The following is a 16,343-nucleotide window of genomic DNA, read 5'->3' on the forward strand; positions in this document are numbered from 1 at the left end:
AGCACTGTAGGGGGCGGAGATGTGATGTAGCGATAAAAAATAAATGTGGATTAAAAAATGAGGTAAAATCAGCTGAAGGTCTCTGTCTGCCGTATAAAAGGCGTACCAGCTGTTCAGAAAAGGAATAAGGTGAGTGATAGATTTAACAACCATTCATTAGAGTGACGATGAAACTGCTAACGACCTTGAGTGCGGCGAGGCTGAAGTCAGCTTCTTATCGCCAGCTTCTTGTTCGAAATTTCCCCGTTCCACCTTAAAAGGTGCAGCAGTTATGATTATAACGCACCAAGAGCCGGAATGTAATTGCGGCACCATTTAAGGTGGAACGGGGAAATTCGAACAAGAAGCTGGCGAATATGAAGCTGACTTTAGCCTCGTTTGAGCGAGAAATGCAGGGTAGTTAACGGTCTGGGTTAATGTGTTGGGTGTAGCTTTCAAGTTTGGACCATCTACCACTAACGTTAGCTTTTATTTTTTATGTATTTTTGCAAAAATATATTTGTTTATTTAGTCTTTGTAGTCACTTTAGCGTAGTAGGGAACAACTAGCAGTTCCAGTCGTAAAAACTGTAAAACGTAGCTAGGTTCAGCTGATGCCCACATTGCCCACCCTCTTGTTGTTGGTTACCGGCTACCAGCTAGCAACAGTACTGTTTACATTTAGCTCGCTAGGTTAGCTGGCTAACTTGTGGAGGCTGATGTTGGATGCTTAAAGGGGAATTATGCCATTTTCTTTCAAAAGTTCTGCATAATTTAGTGGTTGAGCTGTAAATAGAGTCATTCAGAGTAGTTTGATGTAAAATGGTTCATTGTAGAGACTCTGGTTTCTTTCTAGTGGTGGTAGGAACCAGGGGTCACCATGTCTACAACACAAATATAGACATATTGTTTTCTATCCAAAACCACTTAACCTAGTCTTCTGAGCTTTTATATGTAATGTTGATTATGGTAAAATAGTCGTATATATAAGTTTTTAGGGGGGACTGTTTTGCCTCACAACACCCTGCATTTACCTCTCCACCAAGAATGGAATAAAATAAAAGGTTTCAAATACATTGTAAGCCAAAACATTATCACAAAACTATGTGTCGGACATCAGGCAGTGTATTCATAACCACTTCATGTAATAACTTTCTGTGAGCTTTTAGAGATGGACGTCTGGTTCCTATCACCACCACTGTGAACAGTTCTGACTCAGTGAGTTTCTCTAGAACAGAGCATTTCACACCAAACCACTCTGACCGATTTATTTTACATCTTAACCATTTAATTACGTAGCATTTGTGAAAAATACCCCTTTAATCGCCGGCTCAATATTTGAAATTCCTGTTCCACCTTAAATACATGCAACTGCTGCACTATTTAAGGTGGAACGGGAAGTTCAAAGAAGCTGGCAAACAAGAAGCTAACTTCAGCTTCATTGTGGCTTGTGATTGCAGGTGAACATGCAGCACCACTAACCATTTAAAGTCCAGCAGATGGTGGAATATGCATCACTTTACATTCCCACCATGTGTTGCTATAAGCAGTCGTCCTTGAAATGCAGCAGACTCTGTTTGCTCTACTAGTTTGCTCGGTCAGTTTGACCTTGTGCTTAAATTGCAACTCATTTGTGGGGAAAAAATGTAACGTTGTGCCTGGGGTAAATCCTACGTGTTGCTACGTGGGTGGAAAACCTTTGTGTTTTCCAGGTACCAGTCCTGCTTCTTGGAATAGAGCAGGAGGAATGGTACATTTTGCTGCATAGGCAAGGAATTGACGGACATGTGATTATTATAGGTATACTATACACCCAGGAGTTTGTTAAGATCCCTTCTGAATTCAGCTGCACTCATTGCTGTGCATGCACAGTTTATAATCTCAATAGAAAAGCATTGACCAATAGAATGGGATCCCCTGGAGCAGCTGCACATGAGCCTGGGGTCTTCATGCCCAGTGCCTGGTGTCGGCTGGACGGGTATTAAGACCCCCAGCTCTGGGCTGAGGAGCAGTGAAAGTGTGCTCTCTTACCAGTACCTCTATGCATGGCCGCTTTATTAGGGATGCCTACATGGATCTACACTGATTAATACCTGCTCTTTGGTGGTCCTGACCATTGAAGAACAGAGTGAAAGGGGACTACGAAAGTATGTAGAGAAACAGATGGAATACAGTCTGCAGTTGTAGAACTACAAAGTGCTCCTATATCAGGCAGGTCAAACTGGGGTCCTTCCGGGCCAAAGAGCTGCAGATAGTAGCGTTTACCCTCATCTAACGCTCTGAATACAGTTCATGAAGGCATTGCTAATTAGCTGATGAGCCAAATCAGGTGTGTTTAATGAGGCAGTGTGCTGAAGTCTGCAGTGTTTGTATGATCGGTATAGTAAGTTGTGTGTGGTGGAATCTGATCATAAAATGAGTGCACACAGATTTCACTCAGTTTTGTTATTCATCAGTTTCACCTTTGGTGTACTTGTATTGGTAGAAGTGTGTGTAATGTGAGTGTTACAACATAAATCATAACGGTAAAATAGAAAATATTAGTGCACACTGATAGAAACAAATGATCTAACTATCTGTTCTATTTAAAGATTTTTGCTTTACATTAATGATACAGTTAATAACTAACTCCTTAAAATACAAAACATAACTTACCTCTCTTATCACTCTTAAAAGTGATGGTTCTTTAGGGGTTCTTTAGTTAAGAAAATGGTTCTGTATAGATCCATGACCACTCAAAGAACCTTTTGCATCATTAAATGGTTCAGCAGATTGAGGAACTGAATGTGCTGTAGATTGTTCTATATAGAAACCGTTTTGAAAAGGACTCTATATAGCACCAAAAAGGGTTCTTGATGCTATATAGAGTCCTTTTCAACCCTTTTTTTAAAGACTCTATGTAGAACCATATAAAACACACTCTCCATCAATCTGAAGAACACTTTCGTAATGCAAAGAGCCCTTTAATCATGCAAAGGGTTTTTTGAGTGTTCATGATTCTAAACAGAACCATTTTCTTTATTAAATAACCATTGAAGAGACATCAGTAAAAGTTACTGTTCTCCTGCCAGCAAGGATAATTCTAAGGGAAATGTTGCAGCATGTTATTTTCATCCAGTCTATATAGTGTTTTATTTCTGTGAGCCATTCAGAACCAAGATAAACATCTGCAGCATCTCCCTACAGATTGGAAGCAGATTCTCCTTTAACCTGGTTTCAGATGCTACAGCAGCAATTTGGAAATAAACTCTTAGCATATATTAGCTTAACAGTAAAATAAGCTATAGGATTTCTCTCTAAGCTTTCGAACATAGGTTAATAAGTGTAAATTATCATTGTTTGCAACCAAGTTTCATCTGGAATTGATGCTGTTCTTCATACAACATGCTGATTTTTATGAGCTGTTGTGAAAGCTATGACTTGCTAAGCGGCAGTCGATAAATATAGCCACAAGCAACGATCAATGGGGTCCAAGCACAGTGCGCCAATACAAACACTTAGGAACCAAAATAGACCTTTTAGCAGATGGAACACAAATAAAGTGAGTTTTTATGATTTTTATAATGACATTCATTTATCATTTTTGACGTTCATTTTTATGTCTTTTCCTATATTTTAGTCTTGCAGTGAGCAGTAATGGTTAAGTTTATTTTAAAATCATTAGAATTTCTCCGGGGGGCAGAGCTTCCAGACTTCCGTGTGGTGCGTAGGGGTGGGTGGTGGTTGGTATCTGAACTTGTCACCTTTTTCATGAGTTTGCATGTCTGAATATAGACAACATATCCACCAGCTCTATCCAAACATGTATTTGTTGATACAGCAGTGCAAGTTACAGGTTGGCATGTGCTTTTGCAGTATGTTTCCCACTGCAGTGGACCATGTTTTATCTGTTTGCCCACAGTGTAATCAAAGCCTTGGCCAGGTGCCCCGTGTGATCTCTTTGCGGCACTTCTGAAGGCACAATGGGGAATACAAGCAGCGAAAGGGCAGCTGTTGGGCAGGGCGAGAAAGCCCATCGCAGAGACAGCCGTGGAGCTAAGGAGGGGGATCGTCCAAAAATCCTGATGGACAGTCCTGAAGATGCTGATATTTTTCACGGGGATGACATTAAGGTACTTTGGCAGCGTGATTTAATTTGTAAGCTGTGAATCTTTTACAAATTCTCCAACCTGTTCATCATGAGCATCAATCTCTTTTTATGGGAGGATGGGGGAGCTGAACGTTGTTGTGTTTTTTCTTCGTTATAGTCAGCCTGAAACATCAGACATCAACAACATCAAAACATCATTTACAAAACAAAATTGTTCTGTCAAAATTTTATGGACTTTTGCCCCGCCCATAAACATCTTGTGACTTTTTTATTGTATCACTGTTCACCAGTTTTTTCTCTGTCCATCATGTTGGACTGTAGCCTCCTTAAAGTATTAGAAACCTGAGAAGTTGTAGAGTCTTAGCATCACACTAGAGCAGAGGTCAAAAATAGGCGGACCACGGTCCGAGTCCGGACCCAGGCGCTATGCGGACCGGGACCTACAACCGATAAACTATGGAGAATTAGTCCTATTTTAATTGGCGTATCATTTCTAGTCATTACGGTACCGGTTTAGCAGCCCGGGAAACTCACAGACCAATCGCATGCGTTGTAAAAATCAGATCGGTGCATTACGATGAGCACTGAGACTCGAGTGAGTGACGCACACACAGGGGAGGGACGAGGTGAGATATTATTTTACATGGTGTGCTCTAAAAGAGAAAACTGACAATAAATATTGTTAAAATATTACTGAATTGTACTGAATTGTGTATTGATTTGACATTCAGTTGTTGACTGTATAAGATATTGATATAACTACTAGGCTACTTCAGTATACAGTGTATGGCACTGAATCATGATGCAAGGTAGACATTATGATGTTCCAGACCTTTGCTTGAGGAAATTTTCTTTAACTAGACGTTATTGAATTTTAATTAAAGATCTCTGCATTAAAGTCATTACACATGTATCTGTAACTAAACTGGTTTTGTATTGTTTAAAACAGTGAATCCAAACTTCTGAATTGTGATTCTAAACTTTTAAAAGTTAGGGTATGAGTTTCCCTCCATTCTATGTTTCCTGTTTTCCACTCTAGCTGTGGTAGTAATGCAAATATTGAGAAACGCTTTGCTCCAAGCCTTTTTAATAGCTCTGTTTAAAAATAGATTACAGCAAGTGCGGCTTGTTTTGGTGTCAGAAAGCCATCATCAGACACATTGCAGGAAGTCTCTTAAACTGTCACAAATCTCTGCATTAAAGTCAGTGGAGTGGTCAAAGTGTTTACATGTTCCAAAGTGCAAGCTTATTCGGTCTGCACTAGTTAAAATGTGCTGCTTACACAGTCATTTCTTAGAACTAGCAGTCTTAGACTAATATCAAACCATAGGTGTGCAAGTAAACGGTTATATTATTAAACTAGGTGCTGTTTAGGACTGTGCTCAGTTGCCTGAAAAACATCATTATTGGAGTAATTTAGCTGTTTCTGTGGTTGTATTGTGTTTCTCCTCCTCTCCTCTCAGGCTCCTTTAGAGAAAGAAGAGTTTCTTGACTGGAGGCAGGACATAGAGGGCAGAGATAAAGGTCCCTTGGCACGACCCACTGTATTTCGCTGGACAGGTGTAGGGAAAGAAGTCTATATCTCTGGATCCTTTAACAACTGGACAAATAAGATTCCTCTGACTAGGAGGTATGAAAGGAAACTTCATTATTTGGCCAGTAGGGCTGTATTACCTGTAATGCAATTGAAGGAGATATTAAAAAATGCTCCTGAGGCGTCTTATATTACACACACTGAGCAAAGTTCTGCATTGAATCTACTCATTTCAAATGTGCACATCATTTCCACATGAATAAAATATATCAGCAGAGGTGTTGCCAAATCTAAGAAAACAGAAAGAGAAATATTGATGTACACAGTAAATTCAGTTAAGGCTGTCAAACAATTAATAATTAATAAATAATTAATCAGGATCAGTCGCATCCTTTTGGGTAGTCTGTTGTGATTAATTTCATTTGTCTTCTTTCCTCATTTGAACCTATTTATTTCTATTTAAAAAGACTTACAAAAAGTACAAAATTATTTGTTATTTATTATAGTGAGTGTATATATCACATACGGTTATATGCAAAAGTTTAGGCACCCCTGGTCAAATGACATTTGTTATTGATTTTTTTAAGTGCAAATATGTGAACACATCCTATACAAAGAACACACTTCAGCACATTTTAGTGCACAATTACTTTTTATTTGCTGAATTTAACATAAAAGCAAAACAAAAAATGTGGCTTGTGTAAACGTTATGGCACATTTTATATATGTTTATATATTCGTTTTTTCAAAATGTTAAATTCTTGTGCAGTAAAATTTGCAGAAAAACACTATATTTACGTTTTTTCCCTGTAGAGCATGTCTTTACATATTTTTCTCTTAGAAAAACAATAAAACAAGTCAACGGTTCGAACTCCTCTGCGATTGTAGCCTCCCACTGTCGTATTGTTACGTTATGTCTTGTTTTGAGGGAGCTTTCCTTTGTGAATTTCTCTCCTGATAGTGCTGTATAGTTTACTCTGACAATTTACTGGTATTCAGGCATCAGTGGTGCGTTTTGCTTGTAAATGATACTTCAGACTTGACATAGTTTGATGATAAACTTGATGATATTAACACATAAACTTTGACACCACTAACTTCACTGCTTAAGTGTTTTTCAGTGAGCCAGTCTTATACCTCATCCTTGCATCTACAAATGAATATTTGAATAGTATGATATCAAGGTTAGAACTAGAGCAGAGAACTCCAGGTGGAGCATTGCCGCCTGTGGCTTAGAGCTGCTTTCTGCCTTTCATTTTCTGCCTTTATTATCTTGCTGTATCTGGCTTCATATGAGATTTGATTCAAAGCCTTGCTCTCTCTCTTTCTCTCCACTAGTCAAAACAATTTTGTGGCAATTGTGGACTTACCTGAGGGTGAACACCAGTATAAATTCTATGTGGATGGACAATGGACGCACGACCCCTCAGAGGTGACCAACTTGAGCATCACATTTTCCCTTCAGTCACTGATATAAGTGTTTATAGTGAGCCTTAGATAATAGAATAGAGTAGAGTAGAATAGAAAAATCTCATTAGGATCTAACTTAATACAAATTTAATCCAGAAAATGGACAACTGAGGGGGGGTTATTTAATTATTGATGCTGTTATCCTTTGGCAGTATGCTGCTTTATCTGGTACCTGGCTACCCTGATGTAAAATGACCTACTTTCTTACTGCTTGAGCTGTGGGTGAAGCTACAGCTACCTGTGGGTTTAAGTCAATCTATGCAGAGTCCACTGACACACAAATAACATGCATAATATGGACAAAATGCTATATTGGGAATGTATTGATCCATATTGTGATTGCGATATGCCTTGCAGTATGTTAAAGATGCCCTGATGAAACATTGTGACATAGTTAAAGATTGACCTGCATTATTTTGCTCAGAGCCCCTCTCTGATACCATGTTTCACTCACAAATGTCACAATACTCAAGCAGAATGTGTTGCAATTTCTAAGGTTGGCCTGAACAGCTTTTTACAGGTGTCAGAAACCAGTTGGTGTTACTACTCTTAAAAATCATATTTACATTTCAGTTAAACTTAATTTAAGTATATTTGTTTTTTTTATTTTAAATAGTTTTGTTTTTTGATCAAACATTCTACTTTAGCTGGTTTATTGAATGCATACAAGTTCAGATTCCACTGATTGCTTAGTGGTTCAAGTTCAAGGTCCTTCCCAAATGAAATGACTTCTATAAGAGAACATAAATACCAGTTAGGACTTACGACTCTGAGATCAGATTACAGCCATTTATGTCTTATAGGAATCAGCGTAACCAATTAAGTAGCCTGCTCTCACTGCCTGTCTCTCTGTGGCGGCAGGGATGCAGTTTCACTTCCTGCTGTAAAATGCTGGGACATGGCTAAAATAAGGCTCTGCCTATAGACTAAAACTCTTCATGTTTTGGTAGTGACATGGAAACTTGGGACAACCTGTTTTGAGTAAAGTTTTTGAAAAGAATCTCAATTAATGCCTTTTATAATGCCTATTGTGTTTAAATATATCATAGTATATTGCTTGCATTATGTCTATGATCTAAATAATTTTTGAATAGTCTTTCTAAACTGCAGTTTGAACCAGTTGAGTTGAATGGTCCTTAAACACTGTTTGCTATTTTAACACATTTCACCAACTTATCTTGCTTCAGCCTTTCAAAGAAAAGGGGTGACGTTGTGAAATCTTAGAGGGGTAGCCTTTAACTAATGTTACCTGGATATGACATGATTTTTTATTGCCTAATATCACATCTTTTGTTAAGTAATTACCATTTTCCTGGTTTCATGATAATGTTTTGTTTAAAACAGTGATAAATAAGCCTCTAACTCTGAATCCACAAGTGTTCTGTAAATCTGTTGGGGCCTAAAGGGTAACAAAGCTTTTGAATACCAAACAAGGAAACAAACCAACATAACAACATAGCAAATACTTGATTATTCAGATTATTTGGGCCAACGCTTATGATTTACCTGACAAAGTTACAGTATACTGTAACGCTCTATCATCTACTGCTGATGTTCCTGTGCCGCAACATGCTAACTCACTTTGCGTAATTGTATTTTTTATCAGCCTGTAGTGACCAATCAGCTGGGCACTGTCAACAACATCATTCAGGTGAAGAAGACAGACTTTGAGGTTTTCGACGCCCTCATGGTGGACTCGCAGAAGTGCTCTGACATGTCAGGTATGGTCAAGCTTCACTTTCTGTTTGATGTGTGTTAAATTGAAAATGGTACAAAAACGCAATATTTCATGTTTTAGAACCAGAATCTAAATTGCTTTATTTTGCCAAGTCTGTTACACATACAAGGAATTAGTCTTGGTGAGTGCACACAGGTATGACATACTAAACAGACCAGGCAGGCACACAGACTATTAACAAGTACTGAGCTAAGGCAAAAGTAAAATAAAATACAAAGAATATAATATAGAATAAAGAGTGATATATAATGTGTGAAAGGGCTCAGGAGATGTGTATATATAAGATGTTTGGATATCTGTACAAATGCAGATATGAATGCCTTTATGTATATAATGTGTGTGTGTGTGTGTATATATATATATATATATATATATATATATATATATATATATATACACATACACTCTACAAATGGCATTGTTTTTTCCCTAAACATACACTCATTCTAAATGGCATGTTTGCTTTGCTGTTATATTTTAACTAGGTCATTTTGATACTTTCAAAATGCTAAACTTTTTTAGAACGTGTTGCAGGCATCAATTTCAGAATGAACACATAATTTTCTTTTGTAAATGTGTTGATAAGGAAAAACAATAAATATCTCAAGTTATGTCAAGTTTTCATTCAAATGCATGTCAAAGTAGATTTATAAATCACTGTCATGTTAACTGTTAACTGTCAGGAAGGTTATTCGTAGCACAATTAAAAATCTGAATGCTATTAAATAAAATTTCCTGCAAAGTGCAGTGGAAAATTTTAATCCTGAGGCATACTTAAGCATTTTGGATTGGAGAAAGTACAGAATTATTATTTTAGCGTATTGTTTCACATGTCAATCCTATTGAGACATCTGATTTTGTCTCTAATCTTCAGATTTATCAAGCTCTCCTCCTGGTCCATATCATCAGGACGCTTACGTCCCCAAACAGGATGAGAAGTTCAAGTCTCCCCCCATCCTCCCCCCTCACCTTCTACAGGTCATCCTCAATAAGGACACAGGCATCTCAGTAAGTCTAATATCTTATCCTTTCCTCCTCCAGTACCCATAAAGGTTTCTAGATGGTAAACTTACAGAGCTGTCAAAGTAAACGTGATAATAACAGGGTGTAATTTATTAATGGTACTTATATTTTCTTAACAGAGTTAACGCATGTTCCTAGATTGAGCCTTTAACCATCTGTAGAGTGCAGGCTGAGGCCCAGCTGCATTGTGCTGTGTGGTGCTGTTAATCTGCAATTGTAACCCTCTCGTTCAAATGCTGATGAAGCTTAAATGTCCAGTCATACAACTATAACTGAATAAATTAAACTTATATAAATGTGTCTACAGTAAAAAGTAGTCTAACAACAATGCAAACAGTTATGTCTCTTTTATTTTATGTTTGCTGATCTCTTGGGATTGAAATCATATATTGATTATATCTGCATTATGTCCAGATGTAAGGACAGTCTTGGGTAGCTTGTTCTGTGGTTGGTTTCCAAGCACAGAATAGACCCTAAGAGGTGCTGCTCATTGTGTATTGCGCTGATAGCCACTGTACTTAATTCACAATGCTCACAACCACCAGTCTAAAATTTTTACAAGTTTTGTTAAATTATTACTGAGTTCTAAATGTTCTGTTTTACTGAGTACATGAAGTCCCTTCCATCACTGAGGAGAGACTTCATGTACTCACACACACACACACAAAGTACAGTCCAAAAGTCTGAGACTGCTTTGACCATCTGGATTTTTTTTCCTTTAAGCCTAAAAGTAAGCAAGTTTTAGATTTTAGAAGAAGAAGTGAAATTCTACATTGTTTCTAGATAACTGTCAAATTTGTGAAATTGAGTATGTTCAGGCCTTTGTACAAAAAAGGTACATTTTTGTAGGTTTATCTCTTTCACTGAAGCTCTTGTTCAGATGACTTTCAGGTGGATTTGATCTTGTCATCAGAGACTTTTGCACAAACCTGAGAAGTCCATGGCAACTCAGGTGTCATAAATGCAAAAGTGGGACACACCTCCAAACACTAAGAAATTCTGAAATGCAAGCTGAAATTTCAAGGATTCTAACTGTCATTCAGATTGTTATGCTGGTTATTAAACACTGTATGTCATTACAAAAAAAACAAAAAAAAAAACAAATGCAAAAACAAATGCAAATAAACTTAAGTACATTTAAAAAAAAGAATGTTATTTAGAGAAAAGTAGTTGATATCTTGTGAGCTAGTTTGAAGAACAGTTTCTTTTAGTTTTGTAAATCATTTTCTCAGGTGTCTAAAACTTTGCAGAGTACTATATTATTAGTATTAATGCAAGCGAAAGGTGCAGGAACATTTGCTTTTGTTAGATTCTTTTTTTTCTTATTTTTCTAATATAGAACAGGCTGCATAGAACGTCACACTAAATTTGGTGCAGAATCCGCCCCGCTACTCAGACAACTGAACTGACTTAATTTGACGTTATTGTGGTTGTAGTGCTCATCCACCAAAATTCATTTTGAGATTATTTGCATCATATGTTTGACTTATTTTTGCAAACTAGTACTAGGCCTTTCATCAGATCTGCATCAAAATGAGCTTGAATGAATAGCAGATTTGCCTGTATATCATAGCAAATACAGTTTTACAAGTGTGGCTTATTTACCTTAAACAGCTATAATTCATGAACAGTTGGCTGATTGTCACCAAATTGTATATGGTTGTACACCATGATACCCTTACTTCTGAATAAAATGATAAAATGCTAAATTTGAATATGTATGTATATCCTGAATTGTATGTGTTGATTCCAAATTGTTAAAATTCCAAATTTGCTACCTTTTGCTACTAAACCATAATTTTTTTCCTCTTTATTCAGAAATTAAACTGTAAATGCAGTGTCTAACATATAGCATGCTTAAAGAGGAACCAGTTTTCAAATTTTTGCAGACACTCTACAGTGGTGGTGATGTGAACCAGGGGTTGCCATGTCTACAACACAAATAAAATCATTTTATGTATTATTCAAGACCAATGAACCTATACGTGTCTTCTGAGTTTTTGTATGTAATATTGATGGTCAAATAGTAGAATCTGAAAGAAATAAGAAAAGAACTCAGAACTACTGTAAAATAGTGTTTTAGGCATCAGGCAGCGTATTTATAATCATTTTATGTAATAACCTTCTATGAGGGAGCTTTTAGAGGCATTAAAGTTTTTAGACATTTGGTTCCCATCACCATCGCTCTGACAAATTCTGAGCATTTCATATCAAACCACTCTGAATGACTTTTTTTTTTTACATCTTAATGATTTAATTATGCAGACATTTTGGAAAATCTCCTGAATTGCATGTTAAGATTTGTCCAACCATAGAAAAATGTCTTTTTTTTTCCTTCGCCAGTGTGACCCTGCCTTACTCCCTGAGCCAAATCACGTCATGCTGAACCACCTCTACGCTCTGTCCATCAAGGTAAGAGGCAGGTCTGAAACTGATAAGGGTGTTAAACTAGCATTATTAGAAAATCGAAGATGGTAGAATTCACACCATTTCGAACACACTCTCCTAGCAGTGAAGATAATTGTAATGTTACATTGCTTTTAGGGAACTGGACCCTTTCTACCTTTTCTATTACAGTCTGTAACTGCTTTCTCTCATTTTGGAACATTTTTACTGTGCCCAGAAAATTATGGGTTGAATGAGTTCTGACGTGCAGGATTTGAAATGCATTAAGCATCCAGTGCTTATTTAGAAGCCACCCAGTCTCTGATTCACTCATTTTGAAAGACCTCTCTTTTATTACGGTCAGTGAGAGCGGTGTCAGACTCACTGTATGTGTGCATTTAAACCAAGATCTTTCCTGGGTATGAAACAGTTGTTCGTCATTATTGATAACGTTGACACAAAAATTATAAACAAATATTTCTGTTGCCGAAATTTTTATTTGCATTTTCAAAGCAATGTCCAACCTATAGTGAGTTAACACCTTAATTCGCTTAGGCTCCTGAGTGGTGCAACTGTCTAAGCGTTGGCCCTCTCTTCAGGAGATCATGAGTTTGATCCCTGGTGATGCTACAGCCATCCGTGGCCGGGAGTCCAAGAGAGCGCCTCGCTCTCTGGGTGGCTAGGATGACCCACCTGTCTCCCCCAATCACTCAGTGTGATGCCAGTCAGTGCAGTCATCTGTTAGCTGATGTGAGAGAATTGGTGGTCGGTGCTTTCCTCTGAGCGCTGGCTGTCCAATGACATTGTGTTAGTGGCAGTTTGAAAATATGTGGTGGTGCTTCACAGGTCTTGGAGGAAGCCTATGCTAGCTTTCACCCTCTCAGCGCTGAAGGTATCGTGTGACTGGGGGAGTCCTAACTAGTGGGTGGATTGGATACGTCTAAATTTTGGGGAGAAAATTGGGTATAACATATAACACAACCTGTGATATGTGCCATAACCTGTGCACATAACTTTTTTTTTCAATATGTTAAATTCAGCAAGTAAACAGTAATTGTGTGTTAAAATGTGCACATCTTTAGATGGATGTGTTAGAGCATTTAACCGGGCACCCAGCTTTTTGCATATGACTCACTTAGAATCTCAAACATTATTTGACAGGGGCACCCAGACTTTTGCTGGCGGTTGCATTCTTAACACATTCTCGGGGTGTTTCATGAAAAAAAAACTAAAATAAAATGTTTTTTTCCATCCCTAACAGTCAGCCTTGGTGTGAGTAGGCTTTTAGTGACACAATTACTGATTGTAAATGTTCCCTTGCTGTGTCTTTTACAGGACGGAGTAATGGTCCTCAGTGCCACACATCGTTATAAGAAGAAGTACGTCACCACTCTGCTGTACAAACCAATCTGACTGATGCCAGCTCATAAACTACACTGCATCTGCCACGCTTCTGTTTGTTCCACCCTGAAGAACTGCTGTCTAGTGTAGGTTTATTCCTCTCCCTTTTTGGTTTTTATTAGTGCTTCTGTGGGGTTGATGCCAAGTGCTCAGCATTTGGGTGTTGCCAAGTGAATACAGGCATAAATAACAATATCATTGCAGAAATAAACCCCACCCACTTTGGTAACTGAGCCAAAGCACATGTATATGACTGCTTGGATCATGTAGGTACTCTCCAAGCCATATCAGATCCCAGAATATGGTTCTGGTTGGAACAAAACATTGTATCTCTTTTTTGTCATGATTTATTTTTTGACATGATTTGAAAACACCAGCTGTCCTTTACATTGTGTGGTTTTTCTTGATGAATGGATGAGCGGACCAATAGAAATGCTCCAAAATTGGAATAAACAGATAATTAGTAAAATTGGATTATTAAAATATTTGGAAACTGAAAAGCAATTTGAATAAATGGTTCTTTTACCCAATTTTATGAAAGCACACGCTTCAATGCACCAAATTCTATCAGTTTTATTTCTGAAGCTAAATGCTAGCAAGTCAGCAGCAGCAGTGCATCTAAAGAGAGAAAGAATCTGCCTGCACTTTATGCAAAAGCAGCGATTTAAACTCTTTTTTCATGTTGCTCAAACCTTTCCTGTCAAAGCGGCAGTGACATCTCGGCAGTAGTCAGACGTCTATATTAGAGCTCTAATTTCAGTGGATAGTGTTGGTTTAAATTGCCTGCCAGAGTCCAAATGCTTTCTGAGAATTTTCTGAGAATAAACGAGAATATGCAGGTTAGAGAGCCATCCATCCGGAGCAGAAACTTATTAAAACTGCCCAAGATGTTAAGAGTAATACAGTTTAGTGCACACTAGAATATATAGCAGCTTAAAAAACTTTCAGTTGTGTGCACCCAGTTAAAACTGTTTTTTGATTTTCTATGTAAAAATACCACATTCCCTACATGGAACAAATTGAAATGTAACATTTTCTGCAAATTCGTGTACAGTTTCTATGTTTTTTTCAGTTGAACTTATTGGGGATAAAATAAAATGTAAAATATAAAATGTGCCATAACTTTTGCACAGGTCACATTTTCTGTTTTATTATTTTCCAACATGTTAAATTCAGCACATAAACAGTAATCTTACATTAAAATCCTCTCTGTAGAGGATGTGTTCACTTGTTTGCACTTAGAAAATAAAAAAAAAAAAAGACTTTGACAGGTGCACAAACTTTTGCTTATGATGCGTAGAATCTAAAACAAGGTCACATTATGTATATAAAGACGCTGCACTGCTGTCCTGCACTGCTCATCACTGACACATTCAAACAGTGCAGGATCTGTTTGAATAGCATTTTATGCCATTTGTTATGACAGTAGTTGTTTATCAGCGATGTTTTTTCCACTATCTTGTTTTATTTTGTTTCTTTAATAAAAAGATGAATTGTAATAATAATAACAGTAAATTACAAGAAAAATCATTAGAGTGAAACACACATCTTGATCTTTCTTAATTCTTATAGGATATTCAGATATTTAGGTAATATTTATTAGAATAATTGAAAAGAAAAATATTTTCAGCATTCATCAAAGAAAAGTTTTTCTTTTTTGTGTAAAGTAATCCATTTAGAGATACAAGTTCTTTTCCGACAGTGATGAAATTTTGGATAAAATTGAGAGAATTACTCCAGCAGAAGTGGGTCCAGAAGTTCTCAGGGTGGGTTTGTTAGACTTTGCTTGACGGAGATCGAAAAAGCTGATTGCATCAGTTCTGGACCATAAATCCGGTGCTAAAGTGAGAAAGTGATCAGTTTGTTGAGATGTTAAATGAAGTGTTTGATATTGAGGGCATTAACGCAATGAAGGTACTTGCTGTGTCATAGTTATAGTATAGTTTTTTTAATATATTAAATAAGAGTTTTGACTTTAATCATTTCATGTAGCGTGTTGTTCTGTCAGTCAGAGAGTGGACCAACATTAAAGGTATGAAATATGTACATTTTAATGTAACATACAGAAAGCATTGAGGCGAGGCGGGAGGTTTATGTCACATACAGAATGCCAGTTTTTTTTTTTTCTGGTGCCAGTTTTTTGCCGTTAACTGACAAAGCATGATTTCCTTTGTATTTTTGTATGTTTCTCTCCAAATATCTGACTAATCATTTTATTGTCTAATTTATTGTTTGCACTTTTTGGACTTCTTCCTGTTGTTTTAACAGACACTCCTGAATGTAAAACAATGGAAACCAGTTTTAAATAAAGCATTTGTCTGTTTTTAGCACCCTTAATATGTTGTTTCCTCTGTTTATTCTGTGTGTTGAAAAGATCAGAGTGACCTTGGACAGATAACGAACAGTGCAGTTCCTTTTTCCTAAATGCTAAATGCCTCCATGTACGTCTTAACAGTAAAGGTTCCAGAAGGGGTTCGTTGAGTGACACCATAGAAAAACCACATTTGGTTCCCTAATTAACTGGTCAGTGGATGTTTCGTTAGAGAAACATTTTTTGTAAATGAGATGTGTGTGATGAACGTTTTTTTTACGTTTAAGGAACATTAAAAAAAGTTTAAGAAGCTTTACATTATGGGAACCACAGCATGGCTCAAGAAACCATGCAAAAGCACAGCAAAATGAGGTCTTGACACACACACACACACACACGTATCTTAGGTCAAT

General features: G+C 37.1%; 1 protein-coding gene across 1 annotated transcript; it reads left to right on the plus strand.

Moving 5' to 3' along the window:
* Positions 1 to 14,745, plus strand: prkab1a (protein kinase, AMP-activated, beta 1 non-catalytic subunit, a). The gene is made up of 8 exons (XM_036595467.1): positions 1 to 129; positions 3,880 to 4,090; positions 5,532 to 5,698; positions 6,941 to 7,034; positions 8,679 to 8,793; positions 9,685 to 9,818; positions 12,177 to 12,245; positions 13,554 to 14,745. Exons 2-8 carry the CDS (start codon positions 3,941 to 3,943, stop codon positions 13,629 to 13,631), a joined length of 807 nt encoding a protein of 268 aa, XP_036451360.1. The 5' UTR covers positions 1 to 129; positions 3,880 to 3,940; the 3' UTR covers positions 13,632 to 14,745.
* The last annotated feature ends 1,598 nt before the right edge of the window (positions 14,746 to 16,343 follow it).

Source organism: Colossoma macropomum, unplaced genomic scaffold (assembly GCF_904425465.1).
Source record: "Colossoma macropomum unplaced genomic scaffold, Colossoma_macropomum, whole genome shotgun sequence".
NCBI classification, from domain to species: Eukaryota; Metazoa; Chordata; class Actinopteri; order Characiformes; family Serrasalmidae; genus Colossoma; species Colossoma macropomum.

Coding starts and splice junctions, on each gene's coding strand:
- prkab1a (XM_036595467.1), top strand. CDS start 3,941: ATGGGGAATACAAGCAGCGAAAGGGCAGCTGTTGGGCAGGGCGAGAAA. Junction 5,699..6,940: donor AAGATTCCTCTGACTAGGAG/GTATGAAAGGAA, acceptor TCTCTCCACTAG/TCAAAACAATTTTGTGGCAA. Junction 8,794..9,684: donor GAAGTGCTCTGACATGTCAG/GTATGGTCAAGC, acceptor TCTAATCTTCAG/ATTTATCAAGCTCTCCTCCT.